This window comes from Aricia agestis, chromosome 2 (genome assembly GCF_905147365.1).
Source record: "Aricia agestis chromosome 2, ilAriAges1.1, whole genome shotgun sequence".
Lineage (NCBI taxonomy): Eukaryota > Metazoa > Arthropoda > Insecta > Lepidoptera > Lycaenidae > Aricia > Aricia agestis.
Genome location: NC_056407.1, coordinates 18156293 through 18179038, shown reverse-complemented (window position 1 = coordinate 18179038; position 22746 = coordinate 18156293). Strand labels below are relative to the sequence as shown.

The following is a 22746-nucleotide window of genomic DNA, read 5'->3' as shown; positions in this document are numbered from 1 at the left end:
TAGTTCCTTTTTTCGCCACGAGCATTTAAAACCTTGTCGAGCTCTATGGCTATGGTTAAATATGGCGTCTTGATGGCGTCCATTTTTAACTTTAACTAAAGTTTTGACATTTTGCATTGTAGTTAAAGTTATAGTAAGTTGGTGCAACCCAACCTTAGTATGGTGGCGGCGTTAGTTCCTTTTTTCGCCACGTTCATTTAAAGCCTTACAGAGCTTTAGGGCGAATCGCGGTTCGTAATTTTTAAATCATTAAAAAATATTAAAATACCGCGCCTCATCGCCAAGTTGTGAGCTGACGAATAGCTGTAGTGCTACCGCTTGGGGATTAATGGGTTAAAAAAATATACCTAGTGCTTAACTTCTGTCTACCAAAGAATTCCATTCAAAAGTAGTTGTAGATTGTAGACTGTATTTATCAAAATCTTTATCCATGTATTTTCACTCTACATATTTTTAAACTTTACCTATCGTAATTTGTACAAGTGTCTGGGAAAAGGTGACCACATTTTAATAGTTTTGTAGGAATATTATACTGTGAATTATAAACTTTAGGAAATTTAATTTTATATCATTAATTTACTGTAGACTAGGTAATACCCATACAACCTACGAATAACAAAAACTAAGGAATCGTAACTCCCATACTATTACCGTTTTAAATTTGGTTCCTTTTGATCTGTCATGTAACGTCAGCCTAGTACCGCTCAAGGTCAACTAAATATTGCAAATGTATTGAAATGTGTACCGTAAAATGGGGGGAATCGGGTCACTTTCCAAGTTCAACATTGATTTTTATTGACTTTATCTTAAGATTAATAAGAAAAAAAATTATCAATAGAGTTCCGGTGGTTCCTAGTTTTGTTTGCAATACATTACAATTTTAGTTCATTAAATAAAATATACAAAAAGGTCCAAAAACTTACTAGACCCAATTCACCCACAGTCTGGGGTGAAAAGGGACGCATATGGGGTTAATAGACATTTTTGCTAGGGCTGCCACTTTCCTGATGTTTCCAAATAGGTACTACCTACTCAGGTAGGTACTTATATGAAATAATGTTTTGGCATAGCTGTATAGGTATGAGGTATATATTATACAAGAATCAGTACAAAATCAAACAACAGATCCAATCAAGCATTATCACATTATTATTATATTTTTATATAAATATTGAGTCACTCTTCTTCGTCGTCTTGTGACTCGTCTGGTGTTGCGACTTGCGTTCCTGATCTTTAAAATTCCCAATCCCTCACGCACTCAGCAAAACACAACGCATGCGTTGTTTCACGCTAGTTTTCTATGAGGTGATGGTATGTATCCGGTCGATCCGGTCCATTCGTGCCGAAGCATGGTTTTTCTCCCCTTTAAACAACAAACACCTGTACGAACAATGATGATAAAATAATAATACTAGAATATATCCATCGTGACAACCCTATCCATAAAGACCCAATTCACCCATAGGCGTCCCAATTCATCCAAATTAGGTCCCTATTAAACCCATATTCGGCCCAATTTCCCCCACATACGACCCTTTACACCCCGATTTTTTCTTAAAACTACCTTAATGATAAAAAAATTAAATACAATTAAAAAATACTTAAATCCACTTACTTTCTTACTTATTCAATGCCTGAATATCCGCTACAACGGATGCGATGTTCACTTTCACACAATTATTCCAAATAAGTAAAGAAAATTAAAATGTTTTTCGGAGCAAATTTCAGACAATTTTGACTCAACTCTTTGAAGACCGTTATTTTCATCAAATTCATGCACAAGCAAATGTTGCCAGAATATATAACAAATGTTGTAAGCTTTAAATAAAAAAGCTTACCATAGTGTAAAATTAAAATACTATGGGAACTTAGGTTTTCTAAAAAGGTCACACTTTTGACCCAATTCTCCCTGCAGACCCTAGTACCCCCAATTTACGGTACCTAAGGTACACTTTTTTGACAAGTATTGTGGAGCATGTTTTTTGACGGAGTTACTTTTCCTTAGTTTTTATTATTCATAGCATACAACATTAAGGGCCTGTTTCACCACTTCCTGATAAGGCTATCTACCACTTAACTTATATATATGATAGAGTATGGAGAATCTGTCAAGTAAGCCTATCTAGCACCTTATCAGGAAGTGGTGAAACAGGCCCTAAATTTGCAAAATCAATTGCAGAAACTTGTTTTTTTTTTTAGTTTTTTTTCAAAATGTTGTATGGCATTGCATTTATTGTTTAATAAAATATGTGCTCATTTTACTGTACCAGTTATTATTAATTAATCTATATATATAAAAATGGATTTTCAAATGTGTTAGTCGCGCTAAAACTCGCAAACGGCTGGACAGATTGGGCTGATTTTAGTTTTAAAATATTCTTAGAAGTCTAGGGAAGGTTTTAAAGTGACACAAAGTTCACCGGGACAGCTAGTTAACAAAATATCTATTTGTTTCTTTTTATAAACTGGTAATAAATCTATTTGCAACTAACACTTGGTTTAATTTTTCTTAGTCTCACATTATGATAATAATAATTATTGTTCAATGTACATACATGCATAATTCATGTACACAGGAAAATGCAATCTTTCTTAAATATGCAATCAAAGTTAAATGATAATAAAAGGTTTAAGTGATCACAAAATATATTAAATTCATAAACAAAGTGGAAAATATTCCATCTTAACACAAGGAACTAACAGTTTCGTTAATTTCATCTCCCAGAGATAACAGCTTTCGCCACAAATCCGGAGTGAGACTTATTCCTTTCTTGCCTGGTAACAATTCACCATTCTTCTCATAAAATTCTCTTATATCAATATAAACTTTTCCTTTGAATTCTCGGACCTTCACCAATTTATTCTTCTGCAATACCCATGTTGGTTCCTTGTCGTCTGTTCTGGAACCACCAGTCTTTGCTTTTTTCTCTGGTGGAGGATTTCTCTGTATCAAAAGAATGTAGAATTAATGAATTTTATTAGGTACAGAGTTTTGGATTTGTGGCTAAACCCATACATAAGTTATCATCATCAATATTCAATGTCGTTAAATTAGTATAAATTAGGTTACCGGCAATAGTACCGATTAAGGTTTTGTTACAAGCTATCACAATAATGCTGAAATTTAAAAAATATAAGCCCAAAAAATCGATTAATATTATAAATTATAAAAAAACATACTTACATCGGTTGGACCTTCATCACTGTCACTGCTGCTAGAAGCTTCTTGCTTTTTCTTATTTTTTGGCATATTTTTAGCGTATTTAGAATATGGAAGTGATATGAAACGCTTTGTTGAAAGTTGCAGAAATGCAAATAGTTCTAACGGGATATTTATAACCTATAATTGCAAATTGCAATAATTTGCCGTTTACCGCACTTCAAACGAAACAACAAAGAGAATGTCATATACCTACTATGCGAAACAATTGACATTTGTGATTTGACATAAGAAACAGGAAACCAATAACCATAGACAAAAGCACAGAATATTGATAGAATACCTAATTGCCCCTCTACATGAGTGGCCAGCGCTGGCCGATCGAATGGCGCATGCGATGCGATGGCTATGCAGTGGTCGCAACGCCTCTACATGATGGCCGTGTTCAGTTGTGATCTAAACGTCGTTCAAGATGGACGTGTAAGCATTAGCCATTGCGGCAATGCAAAACGTGCATTTTTAATAATTTATGACTTTACCAGATAACCCGGTGAACTTCGTATCACCTCCCTCCTAATATGAACCTTCTCTTGAATTCTACGAATAATTATTTCGAGCCTAAAATTAAAATAATGGTTTATGGTAGTGATGATAATGATGAATGTAATAATAGCATAATATACTTTCCGTTCTTAAAACAACACTAAAACTCCCAAACTTGGATCTTAAAAAAGTCAGGAGTTATGTATTGTATAAGCTATTATTATTGTAAAGTTTCATTAAAATTCGTTCAGTATTTTTTGAGTAAAAGAGTAACAAACATCCATACAAACTTTCGCCTTTATCATATTAACATAGCTTCATTCATTATATATATATATATATATATATATATATATATATATATATATATATATATATATATATATATATATATATATATAAAACTGACACCGCCGCCATTCCACGGCCAGCGCTGGCGCCATCGGCCATCCTACGCCACTACGTCCTCCCCACGCTGGGCCATCGTGATGGCCCACTACGCTGGCCCATCGTGAAGAGCCGCAATAATACAGACAAATCACAAAAGTCATCTTTGAAAGACGCCTAGAGTCGTTCTTCCGGTTTTAAGCACAAAGCACTAAACTGTTTGTCAAAAAAAAGGAAGAAATTAAAAAGTGGCAACATCATAGTGTTGTGCAACAAGTGAAAAATGGGGATCATGAAGAATTTATTTGTTTTCCCGCAATTTTCCCGCCTTATATTTTTACTTGGCTCTGGTCATGCTTAAAAAGCCGAGTGCCATAAATAAGAAAAAAAAAGTTTATGACGAAGAAGAAGTAAGATGAAAGACATCAAGTGACATCAAAGTGACATGAAGTTTGTGATTGAATGAGAATGGCGAATAATCGTCAAACAAAATTGAAATTATTTGCTAATTTTCTTATTTGATTGGTGGTATAATTTTTGTGATTAATTTCTAGGCAAAAATCTTATGCATAAATCAAATGCTTCATGTATTTTTTATACGTGCTAAGATAGAAAACAGTTCGGTGAAGTTGGGTGAGGGGTGTCTGATGATAATTTTGATAAGATTCGCTACGATAATGTAACAAAACCGCGTCGATAGTTATTACAAGTTGTATGGAAAGTGTTCGCGATGGAATATCTATACATTTTAGTTTTTTTCTCAATACTCGACAAGTGCCATCAGTCGCTCGTAAACAAAAGTGAAACTTTCACTTCTGTGAAGTCAAATTCGTCTTCGGAACAAAAAATATGGAATATAAAGCTGGATATATATTTCGCTAAACCTCTGCCGCCGATCGTCAGGAAGCCGGTGTCGTCGGACGTGCGGCTCAAGTGCGAGGCGATGATGAACTTCACTAAGGTCGTACACTACACCAAAAACAAAGAAGGCATCGAAACTTCCCTCAAAGAGTTCCCGCCCGAACATATTCAACAAACGCTCATGAAGAACGTCAAGCTGTACTGGCTGAAGGACAACAAGATACTCCATGAAACCAACCAAATAAAAATATCAACCAAAGTTGATAATGTCAATGGGAGTATTGGTACCTACCTCAAAATTAAAAACCTCAATTTCGGCGATGAAGCCAACTACACTTGTGTTATAAAACAATCGTACGAAAAGAAGATGACAACTAGGCTGGTGGTAGAAGAGAGCAATACCAATCTTCCAATTCTCACCACCTCCCTGCCGAACGGCGACAACAGTATTGCGATCGATATAAAGGCGACTACGAACCTTTTGCCTGAAAGTATTACCATTGATGAAAAAGTAGAGGAACCCAAAGAAAAGAAATTCTCACCTAAGAAACTTGAACCTCTATGTCAGGAGTACACAGGTATGGTATGTAGTACATTCCTGCAGGGCCAGTTTGTCTATATACCGTATGAAACTACGCAGGTAGCTCTGGAGGACAAACTGAAGAAAGCTCTCCAGGTTACCCGATATTCTAATGACATAAGCTCTCACTGTGAAAATTATGCACTTCCAAGCCTCTGCTATTCCACATTCCCCATTTGTCGCCATCACATTGAAACCAATGATTTCTTTCTCGCTCAAGCTAGGAAGATTTTAAATGATACTACCGACATCTCAGAAGCCATAGAGAACCCTGATAAAAATGTCTCAATGCAAATATTTAATTACCGCTACAATTCATCAGTTTTGAGAAGAGTTTGTAAACAAGACTGTGAAATACTGGAGAATGAACTCTGTCAAATGGAGTATGCCATTGCCAAGAGACATCCTCACATTGGCCAGCAGCTCACTTTGGAGGAATGCCAGGACTTGCCAGAGAATGATCCCGACTGCTTGAAGATCGGAATAGGTACCATCATGGTTTCAGATGATGAATGCTACTGGGAAAATGGTAGTGGATACTTGGGCCGAGCAAATGTAACAAGTGATGGGCTACCTTGTATAGAGTGGTCGAAACAGATGTATGTAAAAGTCTCTGAACATCCGGAGCTTGCGGGCCGACACAGCTACTGTAGAAATCCCGGGGGAATTAAATCAGAGCCGTGGTGTGTTGTGGACAATGATGGAAAGATAGCTAAACTATGTGATATACCTAAATGTGCTCATAAAATTTGGATCTACATAGTTGCAATATTCCTGATACTCACCTGTGGTATAATAGGATTCATAGTGTGTCTCTTCTACAGGCACCAGAACAAAAGAAATGCGGCTAATATAAGAGACATCAATTTACCTAATGCTGACAAAAACATTTACGGCAATTCTAGACTAAACTCGCCCATAGAAATGAATGAGCTGCTATCAAACCAGAATAACGAAAATCAGCCCCATTTGCAAACTCAAAGCACCAGAGGCAATGGTATTTTACGAATACCCCAGTACTCATTGTCACAAATTAAATTCTTGGAAGAGTTGGGCGAGGGAGCATTTGGAAAAGTGTACAAAGGAGCACTGAAGAAGAATGGTGAGACTCAGTATGTTGCAGTTAAGGCTCTCAAAGAAAATGCGTCGGCAAAAACGAAGGCAGATTTCAGAAGGGAGATAGATTTAATATCAGAACTGAATCATGAGAATATTGTGTGCATTGTGGGTGTGGCCCTGAGGGAGGAGCCCCTGTGTATGCTGTTTGAGTTTATGGCTCGCGGGGACCTGCACGAATTCTTAATGGGCCGAGCACCTCCCTCGGGCAAAGGGCTCCCTGCCATGAGACTACTGAACATTGCCTGCAACATAGCCTCGGGCATGCAGTACCTAGCCTCACACCATTACGTCCACCGTGATTTAGCTGCTAGAAATTGTCTGGTGTCAGATGATTTTGTAGTAAAAATATCAGATTTTGGGCTCTCAAGAGACATCTACAGTTCAGACTACTATAGAGTAAGTATTGTATATCAATTTTATATTCGTATCTTTTATTATCAATACCAATATTACAAATGCGAAATTGTGTCTGTCTGTCTGTTCGCTTCTCTTCACGCCCGAACCACTGAACTGGTTTTGTTGGGAATGGAGATACTTTTGTGTCTCAGAAAAGGACATTGGATACTTTTTATCCAGGAAAAATGTACGGTTCCCGGGCGGTAAACGAATTTTTGCGCAACGTAGTTGCGGGCGTCATCTAGTTACAAATACATAATCTACTAAGATGTGCCTATCCCAACAGGTACAGTCAAAAAGTCTGCTACCTGTGAGATGGATGCCACCAGAGTCAATACTTTATGGAAAGTTTACAACTGAAAGTGACATTTGGTCGTATGGTGTGGTGCTGTGGGAGATATACAGCTACGGTCTGCAACCGTATTATGGGTGAGTGACATTGGTTTCGTAAAATATTTGCAAGTCAAACTTGAGAGAATCACGAAGGTCTTAAGCAGTACACAATGGCCCACGATGGCCCACTGCAGGTCATTGTGAACTGTAGACCACTATCACTTGGTGTTAAACAAGGCTTATTGGTGCCTGGCAATCCAGTGGCCATTGTCGGCCATCATATACCATTGCACCTACACAATGGTGATGACTTGTAGTAGGCCAGTATGGAACATCGTGAAGAGGCACCTTTAAAGATTTTGTCACTCATCGTTAGTGGAAAGAAAGCGACGAAATATGATAATATTGTGTTTGGTTGACGCGAGATAAAACAGTGGCAAATAGCGCCACAATCCCGAATCACGCTAGGTCTGTCCATCCGTCTGTATTCGTAAATCGTAATATCTTTAAATGCATAGTCAGTTTCGTCTTAAGAAAATTGTAACAGTATGCAAGTGTGAATAAATACTCTGACATAAAACAGAGTGTAGTCTCGTTGGCTCTCGCGAGGAAAACGTCTCGCGATGCATGTACGGCCGAGGATCTCGGCGACAGGCTCTCGTCGAGTGGGTACAGCGGCCATGAAACACAACGCACTTATGGAAGTTTCATTCAAAAAATCTAAGGCACACGGCAAATTTTTGACGGCATTTTGTCCACCAGGTACAGCAACCAGGAGGTGATAGCGATGGTGCGAGCGGGCGAGCTGCTGGCGGCGCCGGCCGCGTGCCCGCCGCCCATGTACGCGCTCATGCGGGACTGCTGGCGACACGTGCCGCAACGACGACCCAACTTCGAGGAGATAGTTCACAGGTTCGCCCTTGGACAACTGTTACACGGTCAAGCTGGCATTAGTTCAGTCCAGCAATCTGTGATTGACGCCAGACTGATACCGAAAAGTACATAATAAAATGTATATGCAGTATAGGCCATGGCATATAAGCGGCAGCGTTTTATGGCGTCCTAGGGGGAGGCAGCGGCCTAGGATGGCGGCAGAGTTCGTACATAGGGGCGACAAAATTAAAGTGGCCTATACTCATAAAAAATAATAAATCCAGCCCTATGCAAGCAGTCAATTTTCTTCGGAGCCTATGTTGTTCTGCTAGGCAAAACCCTTCCGCAAGGTTTCCCACTCCTCTCGCTCTAGCGCAACCGTAGGCCAACCTTGCTTGGATGTTTCTAGCTCGTAGAGTTTGTCTTTAAATTCTTTATTTAACATGCCTTCAATTTGCCATAGTTCTTTGAGTTACTTTTTGTAGGTTTTTGTTTTAGTAGTCCCATGTTAAAAAAATAAAATATTGTAATTTTTTTGTTTACGTATTGAATTTGTCGGTCAAATATTAGCTAGTGTTTAATTTCTTTAGTGGTCTAATTAAATTAGTTTATCGTATCAATGATGTTATATGTACACTTTCATTTTACGCTTATCTCTTTTTGATCTCGCGTGCAGGAATTCATAGTAACGTTTTCGTCGGAGTCACGTTCACTTGTGGACATTGTAGTTTGTAATTAAATAAAGCTAACGATCGACACTTAACTCACTCAATAACATCGTTCAACTATTTGAAATCTCAATAAAACGAGACTTTTCACTTTAATTATCATTTAGGGCGTTCGCTGCGTTGAGCGTGTGCCCGTCGCGGGCGCCCGTGCCGTGTGCTCGCCATAGTAATAGTGTCAGCCGTCGCACGTTGAGCGGGTCAGCCGTCGCCCGATTACTATGGCGAGCGCACGGCGCGGGCGCCCGCGACGGGCAGCCGCGGCTGGCTTACGCTCAACTCAGCGTCCGCCCTCATACTTTTGCTACTATCCATCTTATACTTCCAGATTGCAAGACTGGATCCAGACGGGCGGGTGTCCGGAGGTGGCGGCGCCGGCGTCGGAGTCCGGGAGCTGCGGGCGGCGGCGCGACGAGCGCGCGCCCCTGCTCCCCCCGCACGCCTCCAACGGCTCCCTGGCCACCAGTCTCAAGCTGCCCAGGGACGACACATCGTCCACCTGCTCCGACCTTCCGCCCCTCGCGCCCAAGACCAAGAAGTACAGCTCCGGATCCCTCATAGATACGGACAGAGTGGGCAAGGAGACCGTCGTGAGGATACCCAATAATTACGGTAACGAAATCTAGTTAAATTCTCTAGGGTTTTGATGGGGGAAAGGGCATGCTGCTGATTGGACGCACACAAAAATCGTCGATGGAAATGTGGGTTTCAAAACGTCCGCCACCAGATGGCGCTTTGTGTGTATCCGAACCATAAAGTTAATATACCTAGCGGAATAGAGAAACAAAGACCAGCAAGAGAGATGTCACTATCAGTGACACTGACGAAAAAGAGACGTGTGATACATGACAGCAGCACTCTTTTTTTGACGTGCAGTCGGCACGTGCCGCACGTTGACAAATTAATCTCATAGAATTCATGTTCAAAATCATGCTTGTGTAAGTGTATACGTACACATATTTTTCACACAGATGAAAACTAATTTCGGTATCGTTTGACAGCTCGAGATTGTTACTCTATTCCGCTAGGTATATTAACTCTATGATCCGGAAAGCAGGCGAAAGACTTGAACAAAATTTTTTTGTGCATCTGCCCTGTCGATTTTTGTATGGCGTATTGTAAGTACTCGATAGGATAGTACAGTTTAACCGGCTCAGTCAAAATACATTTATGTTAGCGTTTATTATTGCCGTATTTGTAAGTACTTACTTAAGATATTAACAATTTACTCCGCCTTGAGTTATCTTAAATCTTAAAAGACGATTAATTGAAGTAGGTTTTTTAAATGTTTACAATTTCTCCCGTTTGCTCAAATTCATATACACATGCGTCCAATTGATTTGAAAAGTGCTAAAAGAAAGTACAAAGCAATATAACATTATATACTTGTATAAATTCTCTATATAAATTATGCACAAACACTCCCAGTTTTGCAGTTTTTCCGGACGAAGTTTCTTGCACAAACATCGAAGTAGAAAAATAGACAATTTATACATAATTTTGTGGATGTATGATCTCATTTTTTAGATGTCTGATTTTCTCTTTTTTAATTAATCGCCTCAATTCATCTATATTTTAAGCGTTTGCGTGACAGTTTTTAAATTATAAACATAATTGCGATTTTGTGTTTACGAAGAATATTACTGCAGTGTTTTCACGCTATAGTGCACTCTATAAAACTTTTTGTGTACTGTTTAATGTCTATGCTCGTGCTGCAACTGCTACAGCACCAGCTTGAAAACAGTAAACTTAAACGGTCTTACCACAAAAGATTTAAACATCTATTGAACAGTTGTTTTGAGACCATTATGTACCAAATTTTTGTCTGATCAACTGTTCAACCGGTATTTAAATCTTTTGTAGTAAGACCGAAAATTTTTTCGACGCTTGACAACGTTTCTGTCAATATCTTGATATGACGTGTGCATAATGTCAGATTTTGGTCAGATTAATTATAGCTGTATGTGCTAGTAGCGCCCTCTGCTGCGCTCTTTGCGTATTATTCCGTATTGAAAAACTTTTTATACGTCACACAGACAGGAACATGTCAACGTCTTCTCAACGATCGATATAATAGCTTTGTTACTTTGTTACTAACATAGAGGCATTGTTTTATATTATCTTATATATATTTCCCCTTGCTAATAAACGTTGTACATATAAGCTTTGAATAGTTATACAGTGTTTTGTTCCTGTCACATCAGTGACATTTTTAATTGGATTGAAGAAGACAAAACACTATATTGTAGCTATATACAGAATCACATAATTGCTTTTGTTATTAACTACCTTTTATATTATACCTGCCGCCTTAAACGTAATATTAAACTGTTCCCATCTAACTGTGACCATTATCATGTGTTCTATTATATAATTATATGTATGTAAATTTACATTAAGTTACCTATTAAAGTTTGCTGTGTATAATAGAAATTTCACAACTTAGGACACTGGACAGTGCTTGCAGTATTTGTTTGCAGAAGGCTATCTACATAAGAAGGTTATTCTGTTATTTAAAGGTATACACCAATACGTATTTCTTATTACTTATTATAAATACAAAATTAATGGTTGTTTTGTCAATTGGCAGTTTTGTAAGTGATTTAAGATTCTCGGTAGCTATTTTGATAGACAAAGACATCTTTTGTCACTTGTACAATATTATTATAGGTACTGAATAATAATAACAACACACTGCCATTTATTATCTCACAAAATTATTATGTTAAGGGCTACGAATAATAAAAACTAAGGAAGAGTAACTCCGTCAAAAAAAGTGCACCAAAAGGCTACAAAATGTGACCCGAATACATGCATATTTATGCATGTGTTCGGTACACATTTTTATATACTCGAGTGACATTCAACCAGGTTGACATGACAATTTTGTCAAACTCATTTCTCTTTCACTCATCAAAAAATAATTTAATTACAAAATTTTTACAAAGTCGCCATGGACAGTGTTATGCAAGATGTAACAATTTAATCATAAACGAAACTTTAGGGTCTGGCTGACATTATACTAAATGCGTTATAAGATGATATGGGTATTCTCATATTTCTTGCTACGGATTTTTTTACAACAAAACAAAAAAAACATAATGTAATAAATTACGTTCAATCGACAAAAACAAATAAGTATTTCCTTTAATAATATTGTAAATGAACAAAAATAAAAAACTGCTAACAGTTATTAAAATATTATATTAATTGTGACTTATAAGTAAAAAAATTACGTAAGTTTTTAATTTCAATTCTGTAATAACACATAGATTTTTGTTATCTGAAAACGTCTTCTCTAGGTGCTCGGACAGTTTTAGATTCGCCCGAGTCGTACAAGGTTTGTTCATAATTATTACATGTATATTATAATTATTATCAATGTCTTAAGTATCAGAGGAAAATGTTTGATTTTAAAATAATAATTATGTGCTCGTTTCTTCGTGATAGTAGATGTGCTTGGTGTATACTGCATAATACTATCCGCTTTTGACAATTATTTGTTTCATAACTATGACAATGACAATAACATCCAATGATGTTTTATTTAGACAGATATGTTACGTCCATACTATTTTCCGGCTTAAATCTCTTCCGAACAATTTTCAAATTCAAAATTGCAAACATTGACAAATTTGACAGATAAGTGAAACAAAAGATACGAAAAACAATTTACATAAAAGAGACAGTTCTATTTTTAAACGTCGAATCGTATCGCTGTCTCTTTCTTCGCCTGAGCTATGACGAAATTTCGATTTTTTCCAGATTGTTCAAAAAAATAATTGAAAATGTAAATAATCGAGGTATTTATTGCAATCAAGACATGTGGTAAGAGATTCCATGTGTTTTGTTTACTTTCGAGTCATAATTGGTACATTTTCGAAACACGCACGACGTCATTTTCAATTTATTTTGGTAAGACAATACGCGGCACGTTCGTGACTGCGCTCGATGCAGACTAAATAACAGACGGCCCAATTGGGCCGTATTTGAATCTTCACAACGCGCGCGGTAGTAACATATCTGCTTTGAGTTTTCATCATTGATAACCGCTCAGGCTGTCGTCCGGCGCGCAATGTTATGATACGTTACCTGAGATGCGAGTTGCGACCTTGGCGAAAATCTGAATTGTCATATTTTAGTGTTCGAAAAGGAGCCAAATTTAAAACGGTTGAAGTATGGGAGTTACGTTTCCTTAGTTTTTATTATTCGTAGGTTAAGGGTCAATCCCAATAAGAAGCACGTGTATCGTGTTGTTTTGATGTGAATTGACCCCAAGTGTTTAAAGAGTATACTTTTGATATTGTTGTGCTTGAACAATCCATAAACCATTTACCACCTGAACATTTGTATAAACCGACACTGAACAATTCGTATGTGTTTGATATAATATTGTATACTTCGAGCAAATTGATCAATGAACTATCACTGATAATCTGAAGGTCAATTACGCTTATGCTGAAAACATTGCCCCACCAATGTTTGCTCAGCCGCGAAATTATCAGCCAATTAGAACGTAGTTTTGGCAATTTTTTAATGCAAAAAAACATTACCGCTCTTTTGATGATATTATGCTCGATGACTGTGTACGTTACCTGTGTGTATTACAAGTATTAAGTATGTGTAAAGTTATTATGGCATTTAATTATTGTATTATTTACGTATTGAAGTGTTTGTGGTTAGTCCATATTAATTTATTGTTTAGAAAATCATTCTTGCCACAGTACATGTGTAATTAAGCTATAAGTAGATTAGGTAGACTTTTTTACCAAAAGGTAAATGAGGGTAGTTGATAAAAATATGACGAATTTCTCTTTAATGCTTTTTAACCGATATTGATGCTACTTACATACTTCTACCATATTATAACAAAAATAATTATTTTATTCAACTATCCTCATTGACTGTACAATGTACATTATTAGTTCTTGAAAATTAAAGATAAACAGTACATTTTCTGTACTCGCCAAAGACTTTTTTGTATGTGATACAATTTACTCTTTATTTTATTAGTTTATAATATGTTTCTTTTTTATAATAAATTATTATTTAATTTATAAAATATACGATGAAGAAAAGAAATCAGTTTTTGTTATTAATTATTATATTTAATTTGAACTCGCAAACTATCTACACTTTAACAAAAAGTTTAAACGAACCAATACGTAAATACTGGGACTAATCTTGAATACCTCCAGAACGTTCAGTTTCGGGGTTCTTCTTGAAGTGTTTGTTGTGTACGCGCATGTGCACTTTGAGGTTATATCCCTCTGTGAATGCTTTAGCACAAATTGTGCACACGAAGCGTTTCTCACCTGAAATTAAACACAACATTAATACAATAACCACGGAATTTATACGTGGGAGAGCCATGCTTCTGCACGAATGGGCCGGCTCGACCGGAGAAATACCACGTTCTCACAGAAAACCGGCGTGAAACAGCGCTTGCGCTGTGTTTCGCCGAGTGAGTGAGTATACCGGAGGCCCAATCACCTAACCTCTTCCCTTCCCTTCCCATCCCTACCCTCCCCTATTACCCTATTCCCTCTTAAAAGGCCGGCAACGCACCTACAGCTCTTCTGATGCTGCGAGTGTCCATGGGCGACAGAAGTTGCTTTCCATCAGGTGACCCGTTTGCTCGTTTGCCCCCTTATTTCATTAAAAAAAAAAAGGAATATTGCCAATAAACTATCCCGACCCCACTTTGTCGAGCGGCAAACATTTTTACTGGAGATTAGAAGGGAAATATTTGTATTTCTGTTAAAGATTAGGATACCTGTATTTTATTTCTTAAAAAATAAAATATATTACAAAAAGGATATTCTAAACTTATCAATATCTGGAAATTTTTAATTGGTCCAGACATTTTTGGGGTTCTGTACCCAAAGGGTAAAAACGGGACCCTATTACTGAGACTTCGATGTCTGTCCGTCTGTTTATTAAATGAGAATACTTAGTCAAAATGCTTACACTAGTTTCTATATCTTTGTCTTATTACTTAATAAGTTAAATGTCAAAAATGCAAAGTAGTCAGTACACAACGGCCCTAGTCTGCAGGCCACGACATTACGCGCCACGTGTGGGAGCCCCCAATCTGTTTCACGTACCGGTGTGCAATCGTCGGTGTCGTATAAGCGAGCTCTGGTTGTGGAAGGCCTGCGGGCAGGTGTCGCACGTGTATCTGCGTATACCGTCATGACGGGCGGCGTGCACGCGCAGCGCCGCACGCGTCTTGTACGCCGCAGGGCAGCGGTCGCACTTGTAGCTGCGCTCCTCTGTGTGCGTTTTGAGGTGGTTGGCCAGCTGGGAATAATTAGCCAAAATAAAGGTCTACATACACTTTCACAACCAACAAAATGTGTGCGTATTTCGTAACGTTAGGTACGTTACATGAGTAGTATCTATACTAATATTATAAATCTAAAAAGTTTCTTCGTTTGTTTGAACGGGCGCCAGACATATGTGGAAGAGCCATGCTTCGGCACGAATGGGCCGGCTCGACCGGAGAAATACCACGTTCTCACAGAAAACCGGCGTGAAACAGCGCTTGCGCTGTGTTTCGCCGAGTGAGTGAGTTTACCGGAGGCCCAATTCCCTTCCCTATCCTCCCCTATTCCCTTCCCTTCCCATCCCTACCCTCCCCTATTACCCTATTCCCTCTTAAAAGGCCGGCAACGCACCTGCAGCTCTTCTGATGCTGCGAGTGTCCATGGGCGACGGAAGTTGCTTTCCATCAGGGGACCCGTTTGCTCGTTTGCCCCCTTCTTGTGTTAAAAAAAAAAACGTGATCAAATACGCAAATTCACCAAGTGTGGCACTGACATTTGCTTATTTGTGCAAAGTTAATTGCTGGCATTTTCCTATTCTAACTACTGATCAAATTTAAAATATTTTTCAGTGTTAGATAGGTCTTTTATCAAGGAAGGCTACAGTATATCACGCTATGAGTATGACTAAGGCTGCGTTTCCACCAGAGAATAAGCTAAGCTGCGTTGCGGGGAATGTGTTTTACAAGGACCAATAAAATCGTTGGCTGAACGTGGCCAGGCAAGTGAAGCGTTTCTATTGGTTCAAAACACATTCTTCATAACGCAGCTTCGCTCGGCTCCAGTGGAAACGCAGCCTTATGGGGGAGCGAAGAAACACGATACAATAATTAAAAAAAAAATGATCACGTGTGAAGAATCATAGGCTATTTTTGGGCTAATTTGTCAGTACTAATTTATGCGGGCGAAGCCACTCGGAATGACTAGTAATAAATAAAGATAAAACATTGCATAACTATAACGTCTCAATAGACGTTGTGAATTTGTCACTAGCAGACGCGATAGACGTTGCCCTGCATGATATTTCTGAATCTGAATGATCTAAACCATCTGAAGCGCCCCAAAATGCATACAAAGAATTCATTAAAACCAGTCCAGTCGTTTAGGAGTTCAGTGACAATAAGAGCTACAGCTCACCGGAACGCCATCGCGACATAGCTAGTGACTTTACCATGTTACCTCCTCCTCGCCGCAAAGCGCTGTTTTGAAAAACACCGCTTTGCGGCGACCTAGAGGCGCCAGACGTTGCTTGGACATTACCACGGTAACGTCACTGACTTCGTCGCGATGGCTTCCCGGTGAGTTATAACTTATAGCACTAATAGCGTGATATACCCTGGAGTTCCTGGTGAGTATCTTCCCGCAGACGGGGCAGACGTTGTGCGGGCGCGGCGTGCAGCGGTGGCGGGCGAGCGCCGCGCCGTCCGCGAGCGCCGCGCCGCACGACGCGCACGACACGCGCCCCGCAGTGTGCATGCGGAGCGCGTGCAGCTGAAAATTACACGTATAATATTTTAAGTAATTAAGTAATAGCTTGTCAAATAAATGTAGACGCTGTATACAATTTTGAAATCACAATAGAGATAAAAATGTGCAAGGTATACTTCAAGTGTATATATAAGCATTCTCTGTGGAAATACAAAGAGAAAAACCACCTTTTGAGCATGCTTACGTTAAGAAAATTTTGTACTGCACCTACTCTTTATTGACAGACTGTCCACTTTGTTAATTGGAACTCCGAACTCTTAAATAAAGTTATATTTAAGTCAATGTTATTTTTATTTGCTCAAATTACATAAGTTTCATTTTAATTTACATGATACAGGAAAGTTCGTGGCTGTATGTACACATTATTGTTCTGCTGATAGGATAAGACCCAATTTCACCAACCTCTGTTTGTTAAATCCTAACAAGGCATTACTTAACGGACCTTGGAAAATTAAACAGACTGTTAAAATACTTATTTTCCACAGCAAAAATGTAACAGCGGATTAGTAAATGCAATGTTAACTGATTTACCAAGCCATTATTTATTTAACATTGCTTGATGAAACTGGGTCTTGATGAAACTCATTGCAATTTCGTCGCCTTATAACAAGAACGAACGAATTGAATGTTATTCACTCGTTGTTCACTTAACGTTGCATTTACTAATCCGCTGTTAAATTTTTACTATGGGACATAAGTATTTTGTACTTATGTCCCATAGTAAAAATGTAAACAGTCTGTTTAATTTTCCAAGGTCCGTTAAGTAATGCCTTGTTAGGATTTAACAAACAGAGGTTGGTGAAATTGGGTCTAAACCTGGTAAACTAAAACTAAGTAAGGAACTCTTAAATTTATACATTTTGCTCGTAAATTTAAGTTGTCTATGGGCTTTCCATCTAATATATATCGTTTTATTTATTAAATATGCCAGTAAGTAAATTTCGTTACTTTTAGGGCTCCCGCTCATTAGGAGTTTGCACTTTTACTTAAAAGTTAATAACATAAATATTCTGAATATTTCGTTTTAAGACTCAAAATATGGGTCTTTTAGCAAAGTAAGGAAAAATTGAAAATTATCCATAACTCGATAAACCAGCGATACAGTGTATTATAATATAAAAAATGCGATAAATATAAAATACCTAAATCGCAACTTAATTTATCTACCTTTTGGGAGATTTCGTAGAAGAATAATGTACCTTTAAGTTCCTAGAAAATACATTCTTATAATCGCACTGATCGCAGTACAACATGGTTCGCTCTGCATGTTTTCTTTGTCTGTGATAGTTATATAACTGCTTGTGTGGAAACCTGAAAATATACTGTGTATTTACCTAGTATTTGCACTAAGGGTAAAAAAGGATTTTTACCGGTGGTAGGCATCATGTAGACTTTCAGAGAACATTTGCAAAAATTTATTCTGAATAATTTGAGAAATTGAGTTTGAGTTTTGAGTTTGATTCAATTATAAAATCAAACAGATTCACATAAACAGGCAAAATTTGTACTTTTTAGTAGCAATCATAAATCTTTATTTTATCCTAGTTCACTATTGCAACTTTTGTGTAAATTGAATTTAAAACAATGTGGTTTATAACTCGATTTTGCCTCTATTTGAAAAAAATTCAAATAAAGAGGCAAAGTCGCATAAACAAAAACTTAGGATGAGATCATTTGTAATTCATTAATTTCCCTGAAATAAATAAAAAAAACTTACTCCAAGGAACATTTGTCACACTTGAAAGTCTTACTGCCATGATATGCCCAAATATGCTTTTGTAGTTTCTTTACAGAGTCGTAGACCTTGTCACAATCCGAACATTGTAATAAATTCTGAAATATAAAGTATGTACTTAATGCATTATGAATAAATAAAACACTTATTAGTTTATCAATGACTAGATGTTCCGCGCGGCTTCGCCCGCGTAATTTAGGAATTACACGGAAACCGTACATTTTTCCTCAAAAAATAGCCTAAGTCCCTTCACATGGTCTATTCTTCATGTGTGCCAAATAACATAAAATTGCTCTAGTAGTTCTAAAGATAATAAGCATATAGCCTATAGCCTTCCTCAATAAATGGGCTATCTAACACTGAAAAATTTTTTCAAATCGGACCAGTAGTTCCTGAGATTAGCGCGTTTAAACAAACAAACAAACTCTTCCGCTTTATAATATTAGTATAGATTAAAGTGTTAGAACTTTGGATGAATGATGGATACAAAAATATTGCATAAAGCTCGGCCTCTTGGGCCTGGCCCCGGCCGTGAGGTGAGAATTTTGGGTTGGCCCGTGGCATTTTGCCAGCCCAGCCACCCTATAGTTACGCCATTCATTTCAACTGTGCCAAAACGTATAATGCTGTCACAGTATTTACCATTAACCTTTTAAGCATTATCTTAGCAACCTTACTTTAAGCACAATTAAAATTATTATGACACACTTAAGATGGGTCATCTTCGTATTTGTGGTAAACAGCATAAATACAATGGAAATATATTTCCCAAACGGGAAAGTACTCACAAGAGTGTTATTCAAATGTTTGACGTTGTAATGGTTCTGCAATGACAGGGTTAGGCGAAACCGCTTTAAACAGATATGGCAAGCGAATGTCTGCCCTGTTAAGTGTTCTGCTCGGTGTACCAGTAGTTTTGGCCATGATGCAAAATGTTTGGAGCATATTTGACAGTAGTTACTCTGCTCATGGCTGCTTACATGTTCAAACAAACTGTCTTCATCAAGGTACTCCAAGCATAAGCCTATAAAAGAATTAACGTAAAAATAAACAAGTTTAAAAATATTACTAAGACAAGGCCTCAAAAGATTATGAAAATGTCCAGAACCTATGCCTTTCTCTCACCAAAAAGGCAGAATTTTAATTTTAGCCCTTATTAATATATTTACATTTTACACAGACTAATACATATATATACCATAAAAATAATTTTAAGTAATTCATGAATTTTCTTACCACATTCATGTTTTTTACTATCATAATATAATATTTGTGCTTCCCCTGTAGTTCCCTTTTTCTTTTTGGAGTGGTCAACTTTTTCTCTTTTTAATTTTCTTTTATTTTTCTTACTATATAAATTATATTTATCATCTAAAACAAAACATTTTCAGACTGAATGTACACTTCATCATTTATGAAAATAAAACATTATTTGATTTTTTGATATTTTTTTTATTTTATTTATTTTATAGAGAGAGGGGAGGCCTTTGCCCAGCAGTGGGACACTGTAGGCTGATAATAATAATAATAATAATAATAATAATTTTATATACCTATGAAATACATACAAAACTTAAAATGTATTCTATAAACCACAAAGATAGATGAAGTAAATAGTATGCAGAATGGACATAGGTGAATTGGTTGATTGCTGGCATGAAAGCAAAACAAGGCCAATAATTAATTTATGAGTTTGTACGTATAAATATGCAATAGGGTTTCAGTTCTCACCTACATAAGTTTGAAAACTGTCATCAAACTGGTCCTCACTAGACAGTGATTCTTCTTTCAAAAATTCTACTTTGCTGCTTTCCTCTGTCTTCACAATAAGTATCTCTGTTTTCTGTTACAAAACATATAAGGTTTATGTAAAATACTAGATGACGCCCACAACTCCGTTGCGCCAAAACTCGTTTATCGCGCGGGAACCGTACATTTTTCCGGGATAAAAAGTATCTATGTTCTTTCCCAAGACTCTAGTATATCCACGCCAAATTTCAGCAAAATCGGTTTAGCGGTTTGGGCGTGAAGAGGTAACAGACAGACAGACAGACACACTTTCGCATATATATTATTAGTATGGATTAAATAGATCCATAAAAAGATTTACTTTTACTTACTTACTGATAAAATTCAGCATTTTTCACTGGTCTCAAATAAAAACTGCAGTGTTTAGACTAAAGAATAGTGTTGATAGATCAAAATGTAACTTACCAATACATTTTGGGCATCAATGTTACTTTCAAGGTCCTCTTCTTTAATTTCATCCGGTTTTAATTTCTGAAAATAATATTGTTTTTGATGCCATTACAATAATGTTTCAGATGTGTACCTATATATATAAATTCAGATATATTAAATAATTACTTACTTTGTGAAATACTACTTGCGATAAAACAGAATTGGAAGAAATACACTTTTCTCTAAACGCAATACAAACTTTTAGGTCTTTTGTACATTTTGCACAGAGCTGTTGAGGCATACCGTCGCCTGAATGTATCTGTAAATGAATAATTGTATAGTAATGCACATACTCACAATATAGAAAATAATAAATTCAATATTACATTTAAATTCGTGATGAGATTAAAACTCTTAACATTAAATTCATCGAGTTTCGTCGCATTTTTACAGTTTGTTTTTAAACAAGCTCGACACTGCATAATTTACTTCCAAACAAAGTTTTTTAATAAGAATTAAAATGTACACTTAGGTATTTTGGCAATATAGTATTAATTTACTCTTTATCTAAGAAAAAACCGAGTCGTAAATCGTAATAATATTATTTATTTTGGTTTTTGTATTTTGTAAACACCTCCATGGTAAACACCGTCGCTGTCAAGTGTCAACTGTCAATCGTCAATGTCAACTGTCAGGTATTTTTTTTAATAATGTTTACTTAACGTAGACAGTAAAAGTTACTTATAAAAGCCCAATGAATAAGGAAACAGATGGAAGCGACATAACTGAAAAAAAGGGTGGCCGGCGCCATATTGCCAAGAACTAAACATTGCGGTCTATAGTGATGGGACACTCGGTTGATATTTGTCGAGGATATCGATAAGTAAGATGTTATAAGTGAGTAAGTCAGTGAAGAATCTGATCAGTTAAATAAATGATCAGATTCTTCACCTTATACTTTTTAAATTCGATAAAAAAGTACATCACTAAACGTCAAATCTACTAATTTCTATGTTGATTAAATATCGAAAATCAAGTCATGCTATATTCTATTCTATCACAAATCTTATTTATTGTCTAATTATTAACTAAATTAGCACATACGAAGTCAAGCCATCATGCATCGGTAAAATAACAAACATTTTAGTAAAAATATAAACGTACCGATCCAAGGACAAACTTTTTTAAATTTCTTCACTTTTTTGACGGACTATAAATTAATTTTAAAAAAAGCAAATAGGTCGAAAAATTTGACCGATATATCGATATTTTTTTCGCGATATATCGAGACCGATATTGATATTTTTTCAAATATCCATGTATCGATATATCGATATTTTCTTTCAATTTCGACATCCCTATAATACGACACTTTGACAGTTTATGTACCTCGGAGAACCGGAACATAAAATGGCGGACTGGCCACAGTATTTTGATTTGGTAGAAACCATTATGCCGCGTCCACTTATAAAAGTCAATGTAAAAGCCGCGTTCGTTTCATTCTGTTTCATTTTTTCGTAGTTTGGCAGCTGACTGTCAACTTCATAATGGAGTGTCATGTTCTAACAATTTCTGTCAAAATTTAGAACATGACACTCACACTGACACTAATTTTTAACTTTGCGCATGCGCAATGTATATTGGAAAACGACACGAACAACACTAATATTAACGGACGTCAGTTCACATTCCACGGAACAGACGTTTGTATGTACTTTTCCTATATATAAAAAGGTACTCTGTGATGTATAGTCTATCAAAAAAGTGAAGAAATTAAAAAGTGGCAACATCGTAGTGTCATCCCTTTTTTCTTAAGAGGCCCATTCACTGCAGGACTGCCGTGCAGTCCTGCCGTGAATGGGCCCTTTTAGATTGATTTGAAAGGGATGACACTACGATGTTGCCACTTTTTAATTTCTTTACTTTTTTGACAGACTATACTTTGTCGCGAGTCACTACTCACTCGCGACTCGCGAAGCATCGCAGCTGCCGTGCTGCGTAGTGTCCTCTGGCGTAGTCTTGCGATAAATGCGTATGAT

The 22746-nt window shown here is 37.0% G+C and overlaps 3 protein-coding genes across 5 annotated transcripts; 1 reads left to right on the top strand and 2 right to left on the bottom strand.

Moving 5' to 3' along the window:
* Positions 1-2634: 2634 nt before the first annotated feature.
* Positions 2635-3399, bottom strand: LOC121740078 (RNA polymerase II transcriptional coactivator). The gene is made up of 2 exons (XM_042132800.1): positions 3185-3399; positions 2635-2944 (listed from the first exon to the last, which is right to left on the bottom strand). Exons 1-2 carry the CDS (start codon positions 3248-3250, stop codon positions 2684-2686), a joined length of 327 nt encoding a protein of 108 aa, XP_041988734.1. The 5' UTR covers positions 3251-3399; the 3' UTR covers positions 2635-2683.
* A 1190-nt stretch (positions 3400-4589) lies between these two features.
* On the top strand, positions 4590-9767 carry LOC121740071 (tyrosine-protein kinase transmembrane receptor Ror-like). Its single transcript, XM_042132791.1, has 4 exons — positions 4590-7046; positions 7333-7475; positions 8142-8291; positions 9306-9767. Exons 1-4 carry the CDS (start codon positions 4821-4823, stop codon positions 9601-9603), a joined length of 2817 nt encoding a protein of 938 aa, XP_041988725.1. The 5' UTR covers positions 4590-4820; the 3' UTR covers positions 9604-9767.
* A 4302-nt stretch (positions 9768-14069) lies between these two features.
* LOC121740075 (zinc finger protein 664-like) lies at positions 14070-21354 on the bottom strand. 3 transcript variants are annotated; one of them, XM_042132796.1, is made up of 11 exons: positions 21094-21354; positions 20898-21026; positions 20741-20806; positions 20258-20369; positions 19763-19897; positions 19315-19550; positions 18509-18624; positions 17991-18102; positions 16639-16794; positions 15085-15280; positions 14070-14292 (listed from the first exon to the last, which is right to left on the bottom strand). In XM_042132796.1, the coding sequence occupies exons 1-11, from the start codon at positions 21187-21189 to the stop codon at positions 14156-14158; spliced, it is 1491 nt and encodes a 496-aa protein (XP_041988730.1). In that variant the 5' UTR covers positions 21190-21354; the 3' UTR covers positions 14070-14155. The 3 variants fall into 3 exon arrangements, with proteins under 3 accessions (XP_041988730.1, XP_041988732.1, XP_041988731.1); XM_042132798.1 differs by lacking the exon at positions 16639-16794; XM_042132797.1 differs by lacking the exon at positions 19763-19897.
* Between the last annotated feature and the right edge of the window lie 1392 nt (positions 21355-22746).

Coding starts and splice junctions, on each gene's coding strand:
- LOC121740078 (XM_042132800.1), bottom strand. CDS start 3,250: ATGCCAAAAAATAAGAAAAAGCAAGAAGCTTCTAGCAGCAGTGACAGT. Junction 2,945..3,184: donor GTGATGAAGGTCCAACCGAT/GTAAGTATGTTT, acceptor CTTTTGATACAG/AGAAATCCTCCACCAGAGAA.
- LOC121740075 (XM_042132796.1), bottom strand. CDS start 21,189: ATGCAGTGTCGAGCTTGTTTAAAAACAAACTGTAAAAATGCGACGAAA. Junction 21,027..21,093: donor ATCTCATCACGAATTTAAAT/GTAATATTGAAT, acceptor ATTCATTTACAG/ATACATTCAGGCGACGGTAT. Junction 18,103..18,508: donor TGTGACAAATGTTCCTTGGA/GTAAGTTTTTTT, acceptor GTATATTTTCAG/GTTTCCACACAAGCAGTTAT.
- LOC121740071 (XM_042132791.1), top strand. CDS start 4,821: ATGGAATATCTATACATTTTAGTTTTTTTCTCAATACTCGACAAGTGC. Junction 7,047..7,332: donor ACAGTTCAGACTACTATAGA/GTAAGTATTGTA, acceptor CTATCCCAACAG/GTACAGTCAAAAAGTCTGCT. Junction 8,292..9,305: donor TTCGAGGAGATAGTTCACAG/GTTCGCCCTTGG, acceptor TTATACTTCCAG/ATTGCAAGACTGGATCCAGA.